This window comes from Acanthopagrus latus, chromosome 7, assembly GCF_904848185.1.
Source record: "Acanthopagrus latus isolate v.2019 chromosome 7, fAcaLat1.1, whole genome shotgun sequence".
Lineage (NCBI taxonomy): Eukaryota > Metazoa > Chordata > Actinopteri > Spariformes > Sparidae > Acanthopagrus > Acanthopagrus latus.
The window spans coordinates 23,471,006-23,486,689 of record NC_051045.1 but is presented as its reverse complement, the minus strand read 5'-3'; the positions used below and the strand labels follow the sequence as shown (position 1 = coordinate 23,486,689).

The following is a 15,684-nucleotide window of genomic DNA, read 5'->3' as shown; positions in this document are numbered from 1 at the left end:
CGTGCGCTCAGCTCTCTTCCTGTTGCATGACGCCGTTGGAGAGGACTTTACATTCTGGGTGCCTCCTCAGTCTGTGTTCTCTCCTGCCAGCCGTCGTGTAACTTTTCTGTTCTAATTAGGGTGGTGTTTTAATGGCATGGCGCGGCTTCAGGGGAGGAGAGGATTACTTCGGGTTAGGCCGCGCTGTGTCAACCTGCCCCGGCAGAGGCTCTGGCCGGCCACTTCGAGAAACTGCGAGAACACGTTCCTCTGATGTCCTGATGTCGGCTCACCTGTCCGCTTGAAGTATCATTACTGCCCACTTAGCGGTGTTATCTGACAGGGAAAGTGGCGAGCGAGCCACAGCGCGACTTCTTAAGCTTTACAACCCCTCGTTAGGTCACCGCGATGGCACAGCGAGCCCCGGCAGGACTCCAGCTGCTGGTTGCTGCAGCGAGCACTGTTAACACCCCCCACACACCCTCCCCTCCATAACATGTCGGTGAAATGCTGGGAGATTATTTTGGCGGGAGCTTTCTCCCATCTCTGCTCAGCTCATACATATGTTAATTGGACTTTCCCCCTCGGGCCTGTGTGCAATTCCAAATCATTCCCTGTATTATGCAGGGCAGTGAATCAGTGTAATCCAGGTGATGCTTGCAGTAGCCAACTGGCAGGAAGAATCACCTACAACCGCGCGCCATTACAACGCCGGACTCCAATGGGGAGCAGCCGGTCCACATCAAGCCCCGCCTCCTGTGTTTCTTCACCTGCAGGGGCTTTGATCCGACTCGCTTTGCCTTCCTCGCATTAAAAACATTTATGAATCATATTAGTCGAGGGAAAGGGCGGCGCAGAGAAAAGGCTATATTAGCATACAGCAAAAGGCATACCCGCGGGCTGTGTCTGTCTACCACTGAATACTTATCACAGGCAGAAGGTGAATCGAAGCCTCTTTGTGCATTTACAACTAGGAACGTGCTGCTCTTCAAAATGGAGACAAGCAAGAACGGCGCGGGGAGAGAAGAAAGACAAACTGCCATCACTGATCTCATGACACGCATCTGTGAGAGCAGAGATGACTTCCCAACACTGTTTATCTAATGCACACCAGTGATTTTATCACCGGGGTGCGTGTGCCACAGGAGTTTCAAAATTATTTTGAAGATTTTCGCGGAATAAATTAGGCAAAAGAAAACATAAGTGGAGACGGAGTCAGAAGGCTCAACACTGACTGAACCTCAGGAGCTGCAGCACGAGGAAGGGCTCAGCAGAAAAACAGGAAATTAAACGAAAAATGTAGAAATTGGAAAACTGTGTAGTTGATGATAGCCCGGCAGCGTGCAACACCCACAATGCCTCCAGTCACTTCTGACACCCCATTGACCCACATTTCTCTGCAATTTCAGCACGATGACAGCCTACGGGCTGCAGTAAGTGGACCGGCGGTCCCTAGCTGCTGTCAGTCTGGCTCCCACGGCACTTCCTCTAATTAACTTGATTAGGAAAAACAGCACTGGTGATCTCGAGCTGACTTACATACTCAAGCTCCACAACTGTTTGTGAGTCCAATCACTGCAGCCGGCGGAGATGCTAATCAAATAAACATGCAAATGATAAAATATTCGGCACAGAGTCTTGACACCTAAGGTGACTGATTTTCCTTCCCGGCTTTGCAGAGCTCTTTGTCAATGACAATGTGTCTGCCGCTGAGTGATTTTGTGTTAACCTCCGCCGGCGACAGGCGACACATTTCAAGCAACTCGCTCGCACTCGCATGAGTTTTTCTGCGCTTGCAATCATCCACTCTCACGCACACACACACATTTAGCTGTGTACACATGAGATGACAAAAGAGCTGTGAATAAAGAATTCTGTCCACAAAAAAACGAGCTACTACATTTGTTCACTTGTAGTTTGCCTGCCAATGTGTTCCACTCAGACTGTGTCTGTTTTAGTGGTTTTACAGAATTATCCTCCTCTGCGCTCAAAAGCCACACTGCTGCTTGTATTTCTATTTTATGAACAGCCTAACTACCAATTTAGAAGCGCTCCATGTCCTATTCTACTAATACCAGACACGAGGCTAGTACATCAACAGGCTCCAGGGAGCTGTGGTGTGCCACCTCACACTTCTGCTGCCATTGATTCAAAGAGCTACTGAATATGCACTAAATAGCTTGACTTTCAGGGGCTGCATAAAGAACCCTCTGGGCAGGAAGTAAGTAATGATATAACCTGAGATAAGATGAAAAAGTAATATCAAGTTTTAATTAAACTACTTAAAATTTACTGTATAAATGTATTCATTTTATGCACAGTCTAGCTCTGTGCTATTATATAAATAGATTTTTTCTCAAAAAGCTTATTTTGAAATTGTTGTGAAAAATGTTTTTTCTCCTCAGGGGATATGAAGCCTTCCGAATATGCTTTTTTAAAGGAGACCTATTATGCTTTTTTAGTTTTTTTACTTTCCTTCAGTGTGTTATAAACCTTCTTGTGCATGTAAAAAGAAAGTTAAAAGTTAAAAGGTCGAAGTCAACGGAAGTTTCTCTCTCCTACAGAAAACGCTGCCTTGTCAGGAGACCCGGCCTTTAATTCTGTGACTTTGTGACATCACCATGTCATACATTTGCATAATTTATGCCCAGAGGCTAATTCGCCTGAAAAAGAATTGATTTAGCACATCTGCTGTTGTTGTTAGCGGTGCTTGCTCAGCCTCATGTGTGAGCTGACCAATCAGAGAAGACAGGGTATTCAGGGAGGCGGGGCTAACAGAGGGCTTCAGTCAGAGGGGGAATACAGAGCTGCAGCACGGGACTGTATGAGAAACTGACACGTTTTTTGAGCACTAAAGCATGTAAACCTATTCTAGTGGTAACCCAAATAAATCATAACTTACAGAACATGATTGCACTTACATGAATACTTTTGCAAGCCACTGTATGATTTAATTATATAGATGACCATAATGTGTCTCCTTGAAATACTGATGAACCAAGTACGCTGTAAAGCTTTCCGTAGCTTCAGTTTACTGGGAACGCTGCTGTCCATTTCACACATACACACACCAAACTCCAAACAGGGACTGAAGCGTGTCTTTTTGACTCAGCAACGCTCTCTCCCTGCAGCTCTTAATGTCTTTTCATAAAGCTGCAGGCAGTAAACTAGGGGCCGGGCAAAAGCACATTAAGCAGAGTGCGTTACACACAGGTACAATGAGGAGTTGAGGACCCACTAAGCAATTTTGATCATTATTGTTGAAAGCACTGTAGAGATGTTTCCCGCTTTCTGTGACTTTTCTGCCAAATTCATCAGCATTTCACAGCCTCACAGTTTCCAGGGTCCAAATGCTGTTGCTGAGCCTTCATGGACACCAGAGATGTTTCCTTTTTCTATACAGTGAACTTTATATTACTAAATATTGACCTATCTCATTCCTACATAAGATGGGGAGTGATTATAGTCACTGTTCCAAATTTTAAGCAGATTGACCAATCCACTGTAGGGGATACAAGAGACTCAAAAAAGCTAGCTACAAAGTAACAGCCTTTGAAAACTATAGGGTGCCAGTGTATCTCCGTTGCTTGCTCTAAATAGAACTAAGTAGTTAAAATAACATTTCAGCTACAATGGGCCGCACTGCGTGCACACTTCCTGGTTCAGCTCGTGGTCCAACACCGCTGTGCTAACATCACAAGGGAAGGAGAAGAAAAACAGAACCTCATTGCTTCAGTCTAAAAATATTGTTTATGTGTTCCACACTCTGCAACATCAAATCGGCACCATCTGTATGGATCTATAATGAATTATAAATTAACCACAGCAGATTCGTCTTGGCTTTTAATCTGATTCTGTAGGTGATTAAAATTCCGACACAAGCATCCTGGTGGCAAACAAGATGAAAACAAAGTCCAGAGTAAAAGAGAGGAGAAACACAACCGACAATCTTTTTAACAGCCAGCAGCTGTGTCATCTTTGTCTGCGATGACAAACATCTTTTCTCTCTCCAGTGTCACAGCGCTCTTATATTCAATCTCAGAATCCAAGGCTGCAGACATATTCACCCTCCTTCCCAGAATCCTGCTCTGATTCACTTCCAGCAAATCCTTCGCAGGCTCACGTGTCCTCGGACATCTTGAGGATTTGTGACTGTGCCTGGACGCGAGTTAATCAGCTAAACGCCACGCGGCGTCTGCATCTCTAAATTGAAGTGCTTTAGATATCAATCAGACAGTTTTCCGGGGAGGACAGCCGTGAGGACGTTGTAGACATGTAGGTTCTTTGCATGACCATTCTTTGTGGAGGCGAGCCGCGACGGGGGGGGGGTGACATTAGGAGCTGTCACCCACATGAAAAGAGATTTACGGCGGTGTCAGAACTGAAGAATTTCATCCGTTTGACAGCTGGCAGGACGATCGATCACCCCGCCCCACGCACCACTCAGCCAATGAAACGAGGAAAGAGATCATTATTTATCAAATAATGATAGTTTAATATATCAAACTCTTCCTTTTCACATGTCTGAAACTTCGCCTGAAGCCTCAAGTCAGTGTGTGAGTGTGTGTGCTGCGGTGACACAGCGGTCATTGTGCAGTCATCTTTTGACACTGCCAGTTACTGTCAGAGCACCAGAACAATAGAGCACAATGGAAGTGTGTCCCGAACTCTACACAGTGTGTGTGAGTGATCAGCGTGGGCCACTAAACGATCCCCGACATGTACGTCTTTTTGGAAGACACATGCACATTCTCGTACTTGTATTCTTGTGAGGACCCTCGCTGACATAATGCATTCTCTAACCCCTTATCCTGACCTTAACCATCATCACAATTAAATGCCCAAACCCAACCCTTACCCTAACCAGGACCGAATTCTAACTTAACTTATAACTTAACCAAGTCTTAACCCTACTACTACTGCTACTACTACTACCGCACTACTTGCCGGTGCAATCGGGGGACACATGGAGTGTGTGTCCTGGGTGTCTTTAAGGACAGTGAAATTCTGAAGTCTTCGGAGCAGCGCTATTATCGACAGGAATCTCTATTTAATCTGGACTGAGTACAGACACACTGGCAGTCAAAGAAAGAAAGAAAGAAACAAACTAACAAACAAGCAAACAAAGAGAGGAAAGAAAGAAAGAAAGAAAGAAAGAAAGAAAGAAAGAAAGAAAGAAAGAAAGAAAGAAAGAAAGAAAGAAAGAAAGAAAGAAAGTTCTGACATGCACATGGACGCACACACAAACACACACACTGCTTGCAAGCATATCATCTGTCTGACTAAACCAACAGTCTCTGTGGACACCTACGCTCGCCTCTTTTGATGTTTAATTAAAACTGAATAGGGGGGAGGGGGGCATTCATAGCACTCTGTTTTGAAAAATATGCAAATGTCAATACAAAACGCATTAAAGAAACATACTACCAGTCGCTGACGGCTGCAATGTGCAAGGGAAGGGAGGAAGGATGGAGAAAGAAAGTAAAATAACCAAACAAATGAGGGAGGGGGGAAGGGGAAGGGGGAGGGACGGAGACACCATTTGCCAGAAATAATGAAACAGAGCAAAACACATAAGCGCTCGCACTGCCATTTCCTCTGCTTAATTTATGCACAGCTCAGGCGGCCGAATAATGCTAATGAGTGCCGGTGCCTCCTGATGCTGACAACTGAAGATAACTTTGGTATTCAGCTCCACCCCGACGCCCGGAGGATGGACGGATCGCTCCCGTTTTATCGGCCAACAGTGACATTGTGGACAGCAACACCGGGCAAAACTACACAACACGTCCACCGCGCAGATTCGTTTATTGAGGTAATGTGACAGCAAGCAGCACGGGCAGTTAACTCGAGCTTTATCGTGCATGCCAGGTTATTGGGTTATGATGAGAAACCAAAACAAACAAAAAAAAATACTTCCAATTCCGGAGGAGGCTCCCTTAATAGGATGCATCAAATCAACTCCAAAAATGACTAGAGAGCGACGCGGGCCCGATCAGAGACCGATATGGGCTGTTAGAATACTAGCGAATGAGAAACAAGCCAGTTGTTTCTTCTTAATTTAGCAAAAGAAACTGAGTGAGGTCAAAGGGACATCCATTAAAAATAGTAGTTTGAAGTATTTCAACGAGTTGAAGACTTATTTAAAGATTTGTGTGATCATTTTTTTAAAATTATATTTATCATTTCTGTCAAGTCGACACATCTGTTGGAGTGCGTGCAGCTCACAGATGGATATGTACTAATATTTGCTTGCAATTAGGATCTAATTATATAACAACCCAGATGAGCTACCTCAGAGGCTAACACGGCTCATTTTGTATCTTTTATTTCTCTTGAATCTTTTCTTATATTTGCAAAGAGCAGTCTGCAATACACTGAGGGAGCAGGCTTCTTAGATCCATCTGACAGAAGCTGATTTGGGACCTGGCTTCCTTCAAAACTGTCATATTTTTCTACAAGAACTGCAACAAGAAAATATTTACATTTTTTGATCAATCTGATGATTATTCTAATGTTGATCAATTGTAAAAAAAAAACCTCCATAAAGAGGCGGTCCTGTCTGCCCGTGAACTTTCAGAGTGCAGGATCCTCCTGTTTGCTGCTCTGTCTGGTGATCGCCGCAGAGAGGATGGAGGGGATTTCCAACGGCAAAATGGACTGGAAGTCAGCTAAAATGAGGACAGCCCACAGAAGCTCTACGTTGTTTTCAACTTTAGTTACTTTCGGTTATTGAAAGATTACCTAAAAGGAGTGGACGTACGGGATTCCAAAGGATTCGACAGAATGCAGCCGAACTCTGACCCCTGTGCAGCTTTTATGCTCAGAAATGGTTTAAACTGTGCCTGGTGCTTTCTTCTGGCAGGTGCAAGCTTTTATTAGATCGTCCCGGTGATGGAGCGAGGGAGCGTTTGGGAAGCAGTGAGGTTAGGAGCTGGCGTGCACTGTTTCATGCAGACAGAAAGGAGTCAGAGATGAGCAGCGCTTAGGCAGGTAGGAAGAGGAGAGGCTTTTTTTTTTTTTTTTTTTAGTTAGACAGAAAGCGGAAGAGGAAAACTTCTCCAACCTCACAGATCACATCATTGCAGGAGGGTAAACAGAAAGACAGGACACTGATGACACAAAGAGACACACGGAGGCAGGAGGAGGGAGAGAAAAAAGACAGCAGTACAAGACCCCTCCTGTTAGGTCCTTCTGGAGCGAGGGGAAGGGCTTCACCCCTCGCAGTCCGCCTGATGAGGTCGCCCACTGGGTGACCCCACTTTCCACCTGCAGCCAGACAGCCAGGGAGACGGCCACACGGACAAAGACAGACAGACAGACTGAAGCACTGAAACAAGAAAGAATAGCTTTTTTATACAAGAAAAAAAGCAACACACGAGACAAACAGACAAAGACAGAGGAGAGAAAAGACACAGGCCACCGGAGTGGAAGACTGGCACCGGCCGAGGGGTAAAGACGGAGAGCGGATGAATGAAACATGAGGGTGGCGTTTCATTTTTGGGGGTGTGTCTGAGATGGAGGGATGAAGCGTGACAGGGATGAGGAGATGGATGGGAGGTGAACGAGTGGAGAAGTGAAGGCAGGGTTTGGTTTTTGTTTATTTTTTTGGTAAGGAAGGCACACATGTCCTGTCGGTTTGAGCTCCCCCACCCCCCTTCAGAGAGCACCACCCACCCATTACAGACAGACTTCAGTAAGGTTTCAAGCACAGACGTACAAACAGTTACCGCCTAGAAAGAGAAACACACTGGATATGCATTAAAATAGGCATAAAAAAAGACACAGAAGAAGAGAGGGATCGGTAGGAACCCCCCCCCGCCCCTTTCCCATCCTGCAGCTCCACTCACCACAGGGCCCTGGGTGCTTGATGGGGATGAGGACCTTGTTCTCACACTCGGCCCTGCGTCGGTTGCAGTCGTTGACGTAGGTGTGGCCGTCCCTGCCGCACACGGGCTTGTAGGTGCCGTCGCACTCGATGGGGTCGCAGGAGCAGCGCGAGCTCAGCTGTTCCACCAGGCACACGGCGTTGAAAAGACACTCCTCTTGACAGTCGTCTGGAAGAGCGAGACGCAAGGAATGAATCCAGGATCTATGGATTGTCTTACGTGACCCTAGAAGCATCTATTTCTCCTTTTAATAGTTTCTGAGTTGTTTTTTTTCAATTCGTCACCCATCTGTACAGACACTGATAAGGCTTTTAAGATGCAGTTGCCAATTTTGTAGCAGTGTGGCAGGCTGATCACCAAAGAGGGAAAAGGACAACAGAAGTACTCAGCAAATGCTGGAAAAAAAAAAAAAAAACATTTGGAGCTAAAGTGTGAACTGATTGTTCTTCCTGCGGTGTGACACTGCTAGTCCGACCATGGGGAAATAAATCAGTTTTCATCCAAACAGTAATTACTTGTCAGCGTGTACCGGTGTCACTGGTAGCGCGTGTCAAAGCTTTTCTTTCGGCAGCAGAGTTTAAGTCTTTATCAGAAATACGTGAAATTGCTTTAACAACACGCGAGAATTGAAAACGGGTTAGTTACAATAAGCGGCCGTTCTATGAAGAATCCAAGGGCGTGATCACAACAATAGGAAAGAAAATTGTACACCAATTGAATTACATTTTAATAGTAGAGTACGAATAACGAACGTGAGGTCGGATGAAAGAAATCGGATCAGCAGACGGGACGTGCAGAGATTCACATCTGGTCAAACAATAGAGTTTTGTCTTTTGAGTGTTTACTGGTTTCTGTGTATTGTCAGTGTTCATTACTTCATTGGTTCTCCCTTTCACAGCACATTAAAGGGTCACTCCACCAGTTTTAAACATTGAAGTGTGTTTATAGATCTTGGTGCTTTCTACTGCATGTGTGAAAAAAGCAGTTTAAAGCCTTTTGTGGCTCCAGAGGAAGCCGAACGTAGTCTTATAAATTACCGCCAGTGACGTTAGTCAGTGGCTATGATGCATTGTGGGTAATGTAGGCACCAGGTTTTACAAATGAAGAAGAAAGTGTGTACTAATAACAACTTCGATTATTTGTTACTAACCGGTCCATAATGAGTCCAACAATGCTAAGCCATTGGACTCCTTTTTCAAACCTGAAGCCTACATGACCCACAACGCAACAGGGGCAATCTATCAGGTGACAGGTGGCATCGCCTGGAGCCACAAAAGGCTTTATACTACATTTTCCACAGATGTAGTCGACCTCCCTATGACCTGTAAACACACTTAGATGTGTAAAGCTGGTGGAGTTGCCCTTTAAGTGAAAACTGAACAGTGAATTGGACCATCTTTTTCTTTCTGCTGAACTTCAGGTGACTTCTCTGGAAGCTTGAAGAATAATTTGAACATTGTGACAGATATGATTGCTCCCTCCACACAAGGGACTGAATCATAAAGTAAAGTGAAAATATTAGATTTTTATTGAAATGTAGTTTCAGTCGAGGATAATATTATTTCTATTTGAGTTCATGAGTGTTTTTCTTCACACCCAACCCATCATTTTTTATTAATTTTATTGCAATAATATCCACGGTGACATCCTCCCTTAATACCACTGTGATTGAATGTTAATACATGTTCTTTGGTGATGTTACCCATGACAACTGACTGGAGATCAGGTTTGCCGCACTCCCATTTAACTTCAACAATAAAGTTCCCCAATAACTTTAAGGAAAAAAACGAGGGAACTTTAACTCCAGAATTTAATATTAGGGTCAAGTTAAACTCTTAACTATTATATTCATTACATTTTGACTCACTAAGCAGAAATCTACTGCGGAAATTAAGAAAAACGAAAGCAATACTGGTAATGTGGAATGGCAAATTTACCATTGAAGTGAGAAAATCCAATTTGAAGCAGGCCTCTGTTCTGCGGGCGCTCGCTAGGCTTCGAATTTATTTCATTCCTGATCAGTGGATCAAATTTGTACAGCAATTCAATTGCTTCTTCTCTTTTCTTTAAAAGCCTGTCATGCCACACTTAATTACATCGCTGCTGTATCTGAGTGAGAGGGCTACAAGGATGTGCAATGTCATGGTTACAAGTTGAAATGGCCATTTTCATTAGATACCAATTTGTAATTTGCTTAGGGATATGATTTCATGGATCTCTGTTTCAAATTGAATTATTCTTTCATTTGAAAAAAGGCACAGCATTCATCCACTTGCTCGCACACGCACATGATGGCACACACACACACACGTACTCACAAGCAAACACAAGCTCACAATGCTACTTAGAGCAGGATTTGTGCAATTGTAAGCCCTCACACTCCTCCATCAGCTTGCCGAGCAGAGCGCACAGGAGAGCCGGGGTGTGTCGAAGAACTGTGTATCAGCCGTCATTGTCGGGAGTCCTGCAGAGATCTATTCCTGTCTTTGGTTTGGTCAGTGGTCACAATAATAGGTGGCGGGTGTCCGCACATCACTGCCATAAACCAACAGAGCCGCGGCTTTGCGAGGCCCCGCCGACAACACAGCGGGAAAATTGGATTTCCTCCGATGGCTATCAGACATACAGTAAAAGCTGACAGCTCTTTGTTGACTAAGGCTTAAACCCCCTGTTCTAATAGCACAGATAACAGCCCTGGAGGCTCTTATCGTGCTGGAGGAGGCTACTGTTAGCATGGATACAGTGCAGACCCCGAGACCTCAGAGTCATTTATCTCCGCGCTGTGTAGGAGAATAAAGTCACAGAGTGAGACTTTAATGCTAGTGCAGCTACAGCTGTTCACATTTTTAGGACGGCATCACGCGACATATGAGCAGGTTTACATTAACAATGTCCTGATGCAGATGTTAGATGACTGCGCATCTGTTCAGTGTGCGTCTTTTCAGAGGTAATTTGCCGTAAATTGAGTCGCAAACTCATTTTTTGCTCAGCCCACTGTTGATGGATTTGAACACAGCGCCAAACTGCTCTGAAGAAAGCAGAGCGCGTCACTCTGAAGGAGCCAGTTGTGTACTCCACTCTTTTTTTTTGACACCAAGCCATTCTTTTTGAAAATAAAACAGTTTCATCCGTCCTCACATGTATGACATTTTATACCCTTTTAACATTGGCTTCCGGGGTGTTTAGGAATTTATTTCAAAGTACTTGCTGCTGTACGCGTTGGCATAATGCTGCAACTGATAACATCTAATATCAGTTACTTCAAGACTTATACAAGTAGGCTACTGCTTGTATTGGTGACTTTGAACTTTCACAAAGTCACATTTTACCATATTTTCTTTTCGTCAGGTACGTCTTTTGGGTACTTTTAATGTGTGAGGTTCTGTATCGCATTTGGCTGATCGTAGCTGGAAAGACATCATTAAGAAGTTGACTACAGTGCTGGAATGTAACTAAGTACATTTACTCGAGTACAGTCATTGATTCTGCAGTATCTGCACTCTACTTGAGTATTTCCATTTTTTCGGCTACTTTATATTCCCACTACATTTTGAAGGCAAATATTGCACTTTTTTCCACTACTATTCCACTACTTTAATTAATACTTTGGATGCTTTTACTTGAGTATTATTCGTGTGGGTGACTTTCACTTTTACCAAATAGCATCTTGACACAATATCTTTACCTTTACCCAAGAATGCCTTCTGGGTACTTCTTACAACAGTGGTTCACTAATATCAGGGTCAGACTCTCCACAAAGCTCCTTACCCAGCCTCCTGCATCGCCCTGCGTGGATCTTCCTGAGCTTGATGCCTTTCTGCAAGCCTGTTGATCTCATGGCACACTCGCTGTTGTAGGTTTGGCCGTCGCTGGCACACAGAGGCTCATCGTCCGAGGTGCACGACTCCGGCAGGCCAAAGAGGAGGGGCTGGCGGGTGATCGCCTCCACCCGGCACATCTGGCTCAGGCTGTTCTCATTGTCTTTGCATGGGTCTGCGGAGACCAAACGTTAATGATTACTCACTGCCATAGGAGCACAGCATGTAGCACAATTTGATTTGTGATATAGGTAATAATTCAAAATGTCTGTTATCTGTTAATTAGACCCTTGAGCATTGAAGATAAAAGCTTTAATTAAAAACATCTCCGTCCATCTTTTGGACCTGTGAAAAGCGGAACCTTAGTACACTGGCAGAAGAAAGAGCGCATCAAAAAACATCACAGGATATTATGTGAGCTGGCTTAATTTCCTCAAAACTGGCATTCCTTCCAAAGTAAAGTACCTGTCAGCGCTTTGGTAAGCCTGGTTTTAAATTGCAGTAAACAGCAATATGCCTGTAATATTTTTCGGGTCACACAATCATCTCAGGATGCATCATCTAGGTTGAATGCATTAAGTTTTGTTTGTTTGACAATATTTGTTTAATAAATCCACAGAGAAGAAATGAGCAGAGAAGAGAAAAAGGTGGAAGGGAGGACGAGAAACGGTCCTCCGTCATTGCTGCTCGGCAGATATTATCAGTGACCCGGCAGCTCAGACGGGGACCTTGGATGTGAAGCTCAGACAAGGAAATGGATGAAGCCACGGTCGCTTTGATTTGCTCCCTGGCACCTCCCTGCTTCCAGGGGAGCGTCGGCCTGGCACGCTCGGCCGTATCAGTCCGTGATCATAATGGAATTGGTTTGTGGATGTGTCGGACGGGGGGTTGTTACTCCTTGAAACAGGATCCTGGGCTTTATCCTGCTCGCCACGCTTTCGGCATGTGGCGAGACAAAGGATTTATGTAGCACCGTGACATATCAAATCACTGCCAAGCTGACGGTGAGTCATTCAAAACACACCAAGGATGAAACACCCCATCATCGGGAAAGGAAGAGAAGGAAAATGAATAGGAGAGAATACGGGGGAATGGCTTCCAAAGACCTCTGGCAGGGACACAAAGAGCAACAATGTGGGGACATAAAAAAGGAACAAGAGCGCTTTGGCTGCGCAGGGCCGGTAGGCGGAGTGACCACGGCCAGCCTCGGATTGTTTTATATCAGCACAATGCAAAAGCTCGCAGAAACCCGCAGCAGAGCGGACGAGGGGTTTTATCGTAATGCTTGCAGTGTCCCTGCATAACGCAGTGCCTCACCTGCCAGCCGCACCATTATCTGAGAGAACGACCATTACCTCCCATTAAGTCAGAAGAACAGCTTCCAGGATCCGTGCTCTGCTCTAGCCGAGCAAGTAGGGTAATTACAAAAAGAATGGCCTGTTTGCTGCAAAAACTAGCAGCACGGATAAATCAACCGCATTTTCCTGGCTATGGCTAGCACCTTGAAATAGCCAAGGGTTTATATGAATGGCTGCGGGATGATTTAGAGGACCATCAAGGCCCCCCCCCGCGCACCGGCCCTCCCCGGGGGGAAACTCAGGTCACTTTGGCCGGCTCGGGTTTGGATTTATACGACCAACCTTCCACCGGCGGACCAGCACATCCATCTCCCCCCTTTTGACCACCACCCTCCTCTGTCTCCCGGAAGCTCCCGCTGCTAAGAGACAGAGTTTGTGTCTGCCGCTCCTTCCCTCCATCTGGCTCGCCACCAAAAAAAGAAAAAAAAAAAAAAATTAAAAAAATCCTCAAAGTGGAGCGCCTTGGGAGTAAACAACCATCGACGATAACAACGAAGAGCAAAAAAGCTGTGCCTGACGAAAAAAAACGACAGCTCTCAGGACCTATTTAGAGAAAACAACAATTCGCACCGCAGGAGTACCTGCGTGGAGCAAAGCAACCTGAATGAAAAATGAGAATTAGCAGAGGCGTTCCGTAAGCAAGTGGGGTATGTGAGGGAGAAACAACAAAAGCTGGAGGTAGTAAATAGAGTGTGTGTGTGGGGGGAGGGGGGAGGAAAGGAGATGAGCAGAGAACGTCGAGGAGAAAGAAGAGTAGAGTAATCTTTGGCTGAGAGGGATCGTGATGGACACTTTTCACTCCAGCTGGACACTAAATAGAAGAAATAAACTGATCACACATCTGAATTCCTGACAAATTCTAATCCCTACATTGATTTCTCAGCCCGAAAAGTGCCACAGCCCCTGATGCAAAATGACCCCATGAGGAGAGAGCTCACCGCAGGGCCCCTGGTACTGCACTCGTATGTTCCTCTGGTTCTTGCAGGCGTGCTGGTGGAGCTCACACTCGTTGCGGTAGTCCTTCCCATCGCTGCCGCACACCGTCTTCTCCGCTTTGCCCTCGCAGCCGAGGGGGCACATGCATTTCGCCGACAGGCCATCTGACGACTGGACACAGGTGCTGCCGTAGCTGCAGGTCACCTCGGAGCAGGGGTCCTTCAGAGCTGCAGGTGGGGACAGACATGAAAACAAGGCTTAGTCACGAGCAAGAGTGGGGTTCTAACACTGAAGAATACAGCTGTCGGAACACTCGCCGCTACAGGACACCGGGGAGCATCACGGGTGACAGGCCGCCTTATTCAAGTGGCTGCCGGTGCCCTTTTTGGACGCTCGGCGCAGTTATTCTGAGTTTGAAGAACTACTTGACACCCCTGGGTGGGGACGCGCCGCCACGGCTGTCGGCTCGCACAAACAGGTTGCGTTTCATTTCGCGGCGCAGCGTGAATTGATTCGGGAGCTTTGCATTCACAACACATTCTCCGCCGCTATGCTCCAGCATGCTTTAATCGCCACAGCTGAAAGGCGACCCTCTGAATATTTACCTTTCTGCAAATGAGACCAGGAGTGGAGGAGGGGAGGAGGGAGGAGGGGGAGAGGTGTCCCGCCCAGAGGACTTTGTTTCCACCCCAATTAAACAGCGGGCCACTTGTCGCTGAGTGACTCAGCGTGCCGACGGGGAGAGGGCGCAACTTTTAATTTCGCCTGTGTCTACCACTGATCGGGGGCTTTTCTCAGGGTTTCATATGCTCGACAAAAGGCGGCCGTCAGATTACAATCGCTGTCATCTCACTGCATGATACATATTTATGACTGTCATGGACAAACATGCTCTCCCTTGAGAGAGGAGCCGAGCATTGGCAGCCCTCTAATTTCCTAAGCCGGGCCACTTTTAGAATAAATATTTACCCATGTCTGATATCATCCCCTCTTTTGTTACAACTGAACATGAATGAATTTAATTTAAATTGGGGGGGGGGGGGGGGGCTGTGCGCTTATATTGAATATAAAATTCTGTGTTTTGTTTTACCTTTCATCTCATCACCGTGCTGAGGGGAAAAAAAAGCCAAAAAAAAAAAAAAAAAGGCCTTTCAGGTTTGTCTTTTTCTGAAAATGCGAAGCAGTTCTTCAGGACGGAATGGCACTGTCTCGTTAATAAGAGACTGGAATGTGCGCAGACATATATTATGGATGTGTAAGGACACGGGAGTGCTACGAGGAGTGCTTTTGATCAAAGGCTATCCCCCCCCCCACCTCGCTCTCCTCATCTTCACGACACCCCCCCCCCCCCCCCCCAACCACCCTTTCTTTTTCCGCTCTCTCCTGCTGTCAGGTCCTTCTGAGGCACGTAAGGCTCGTTAACGAAACCCCCCGACCCCCTACCCCATTTTGTATTTGTTCTGCATTGAGACACCAACTTTGAGAAGTGACTCTCGACCTATTTTTTGTACAGAGTTACTCGAAAATGAAGCACTAGATTACAGGTCTGGCTACGGGAGACTGATGGAAAATGAAGTGCGAAAATCACAAGCTATTGATGGTGCCTTTATGGCAGCCAACGTGGACTAGAGAGCCATTGTGACTCTTGGCCTCTAATTTCAGTCTAATCATTGGAACAATGAGACACTGATGACCCGTGGGAAA

The 15,684-nt window shown here is 45.7% G+C and overlaps 1 protein-coding gene across 6 annotated transcripts in view; it reads right to left on the bottom strand.

The window, feature by feature from the left end:
• Positions 1 to 15,684, bottom strand: part of agrn (agrin) — a 271,031-nt gene that overhangs the window by 80,203 nt on the left and 175,144 nt on the right. For all 6 annotated transcript variants that reach the window (XM_037104080.1, XM_037104081.1, XM_037104082.1 and 3 more), the window contains 3 exons: positions 13,983 to 14,207; positions 11,637 to 11,861; positions 7,830 to 8,036 (listed from right to left, as the gene is read on the bottom strand). In XM_037104080.1, coding sequence (XP_036959975.1) covers positions 7,830 to 8,036; positions 11,637 to 11,861; positions 13,983 to 14,207 — 657 coding nt within the window. The remainder of the gene's footprint in view (positions 1 to 7,829; positions 8,037 to 11,636; positions 11,862 to 13,982; positions 14,208 to 15,684) is intronic.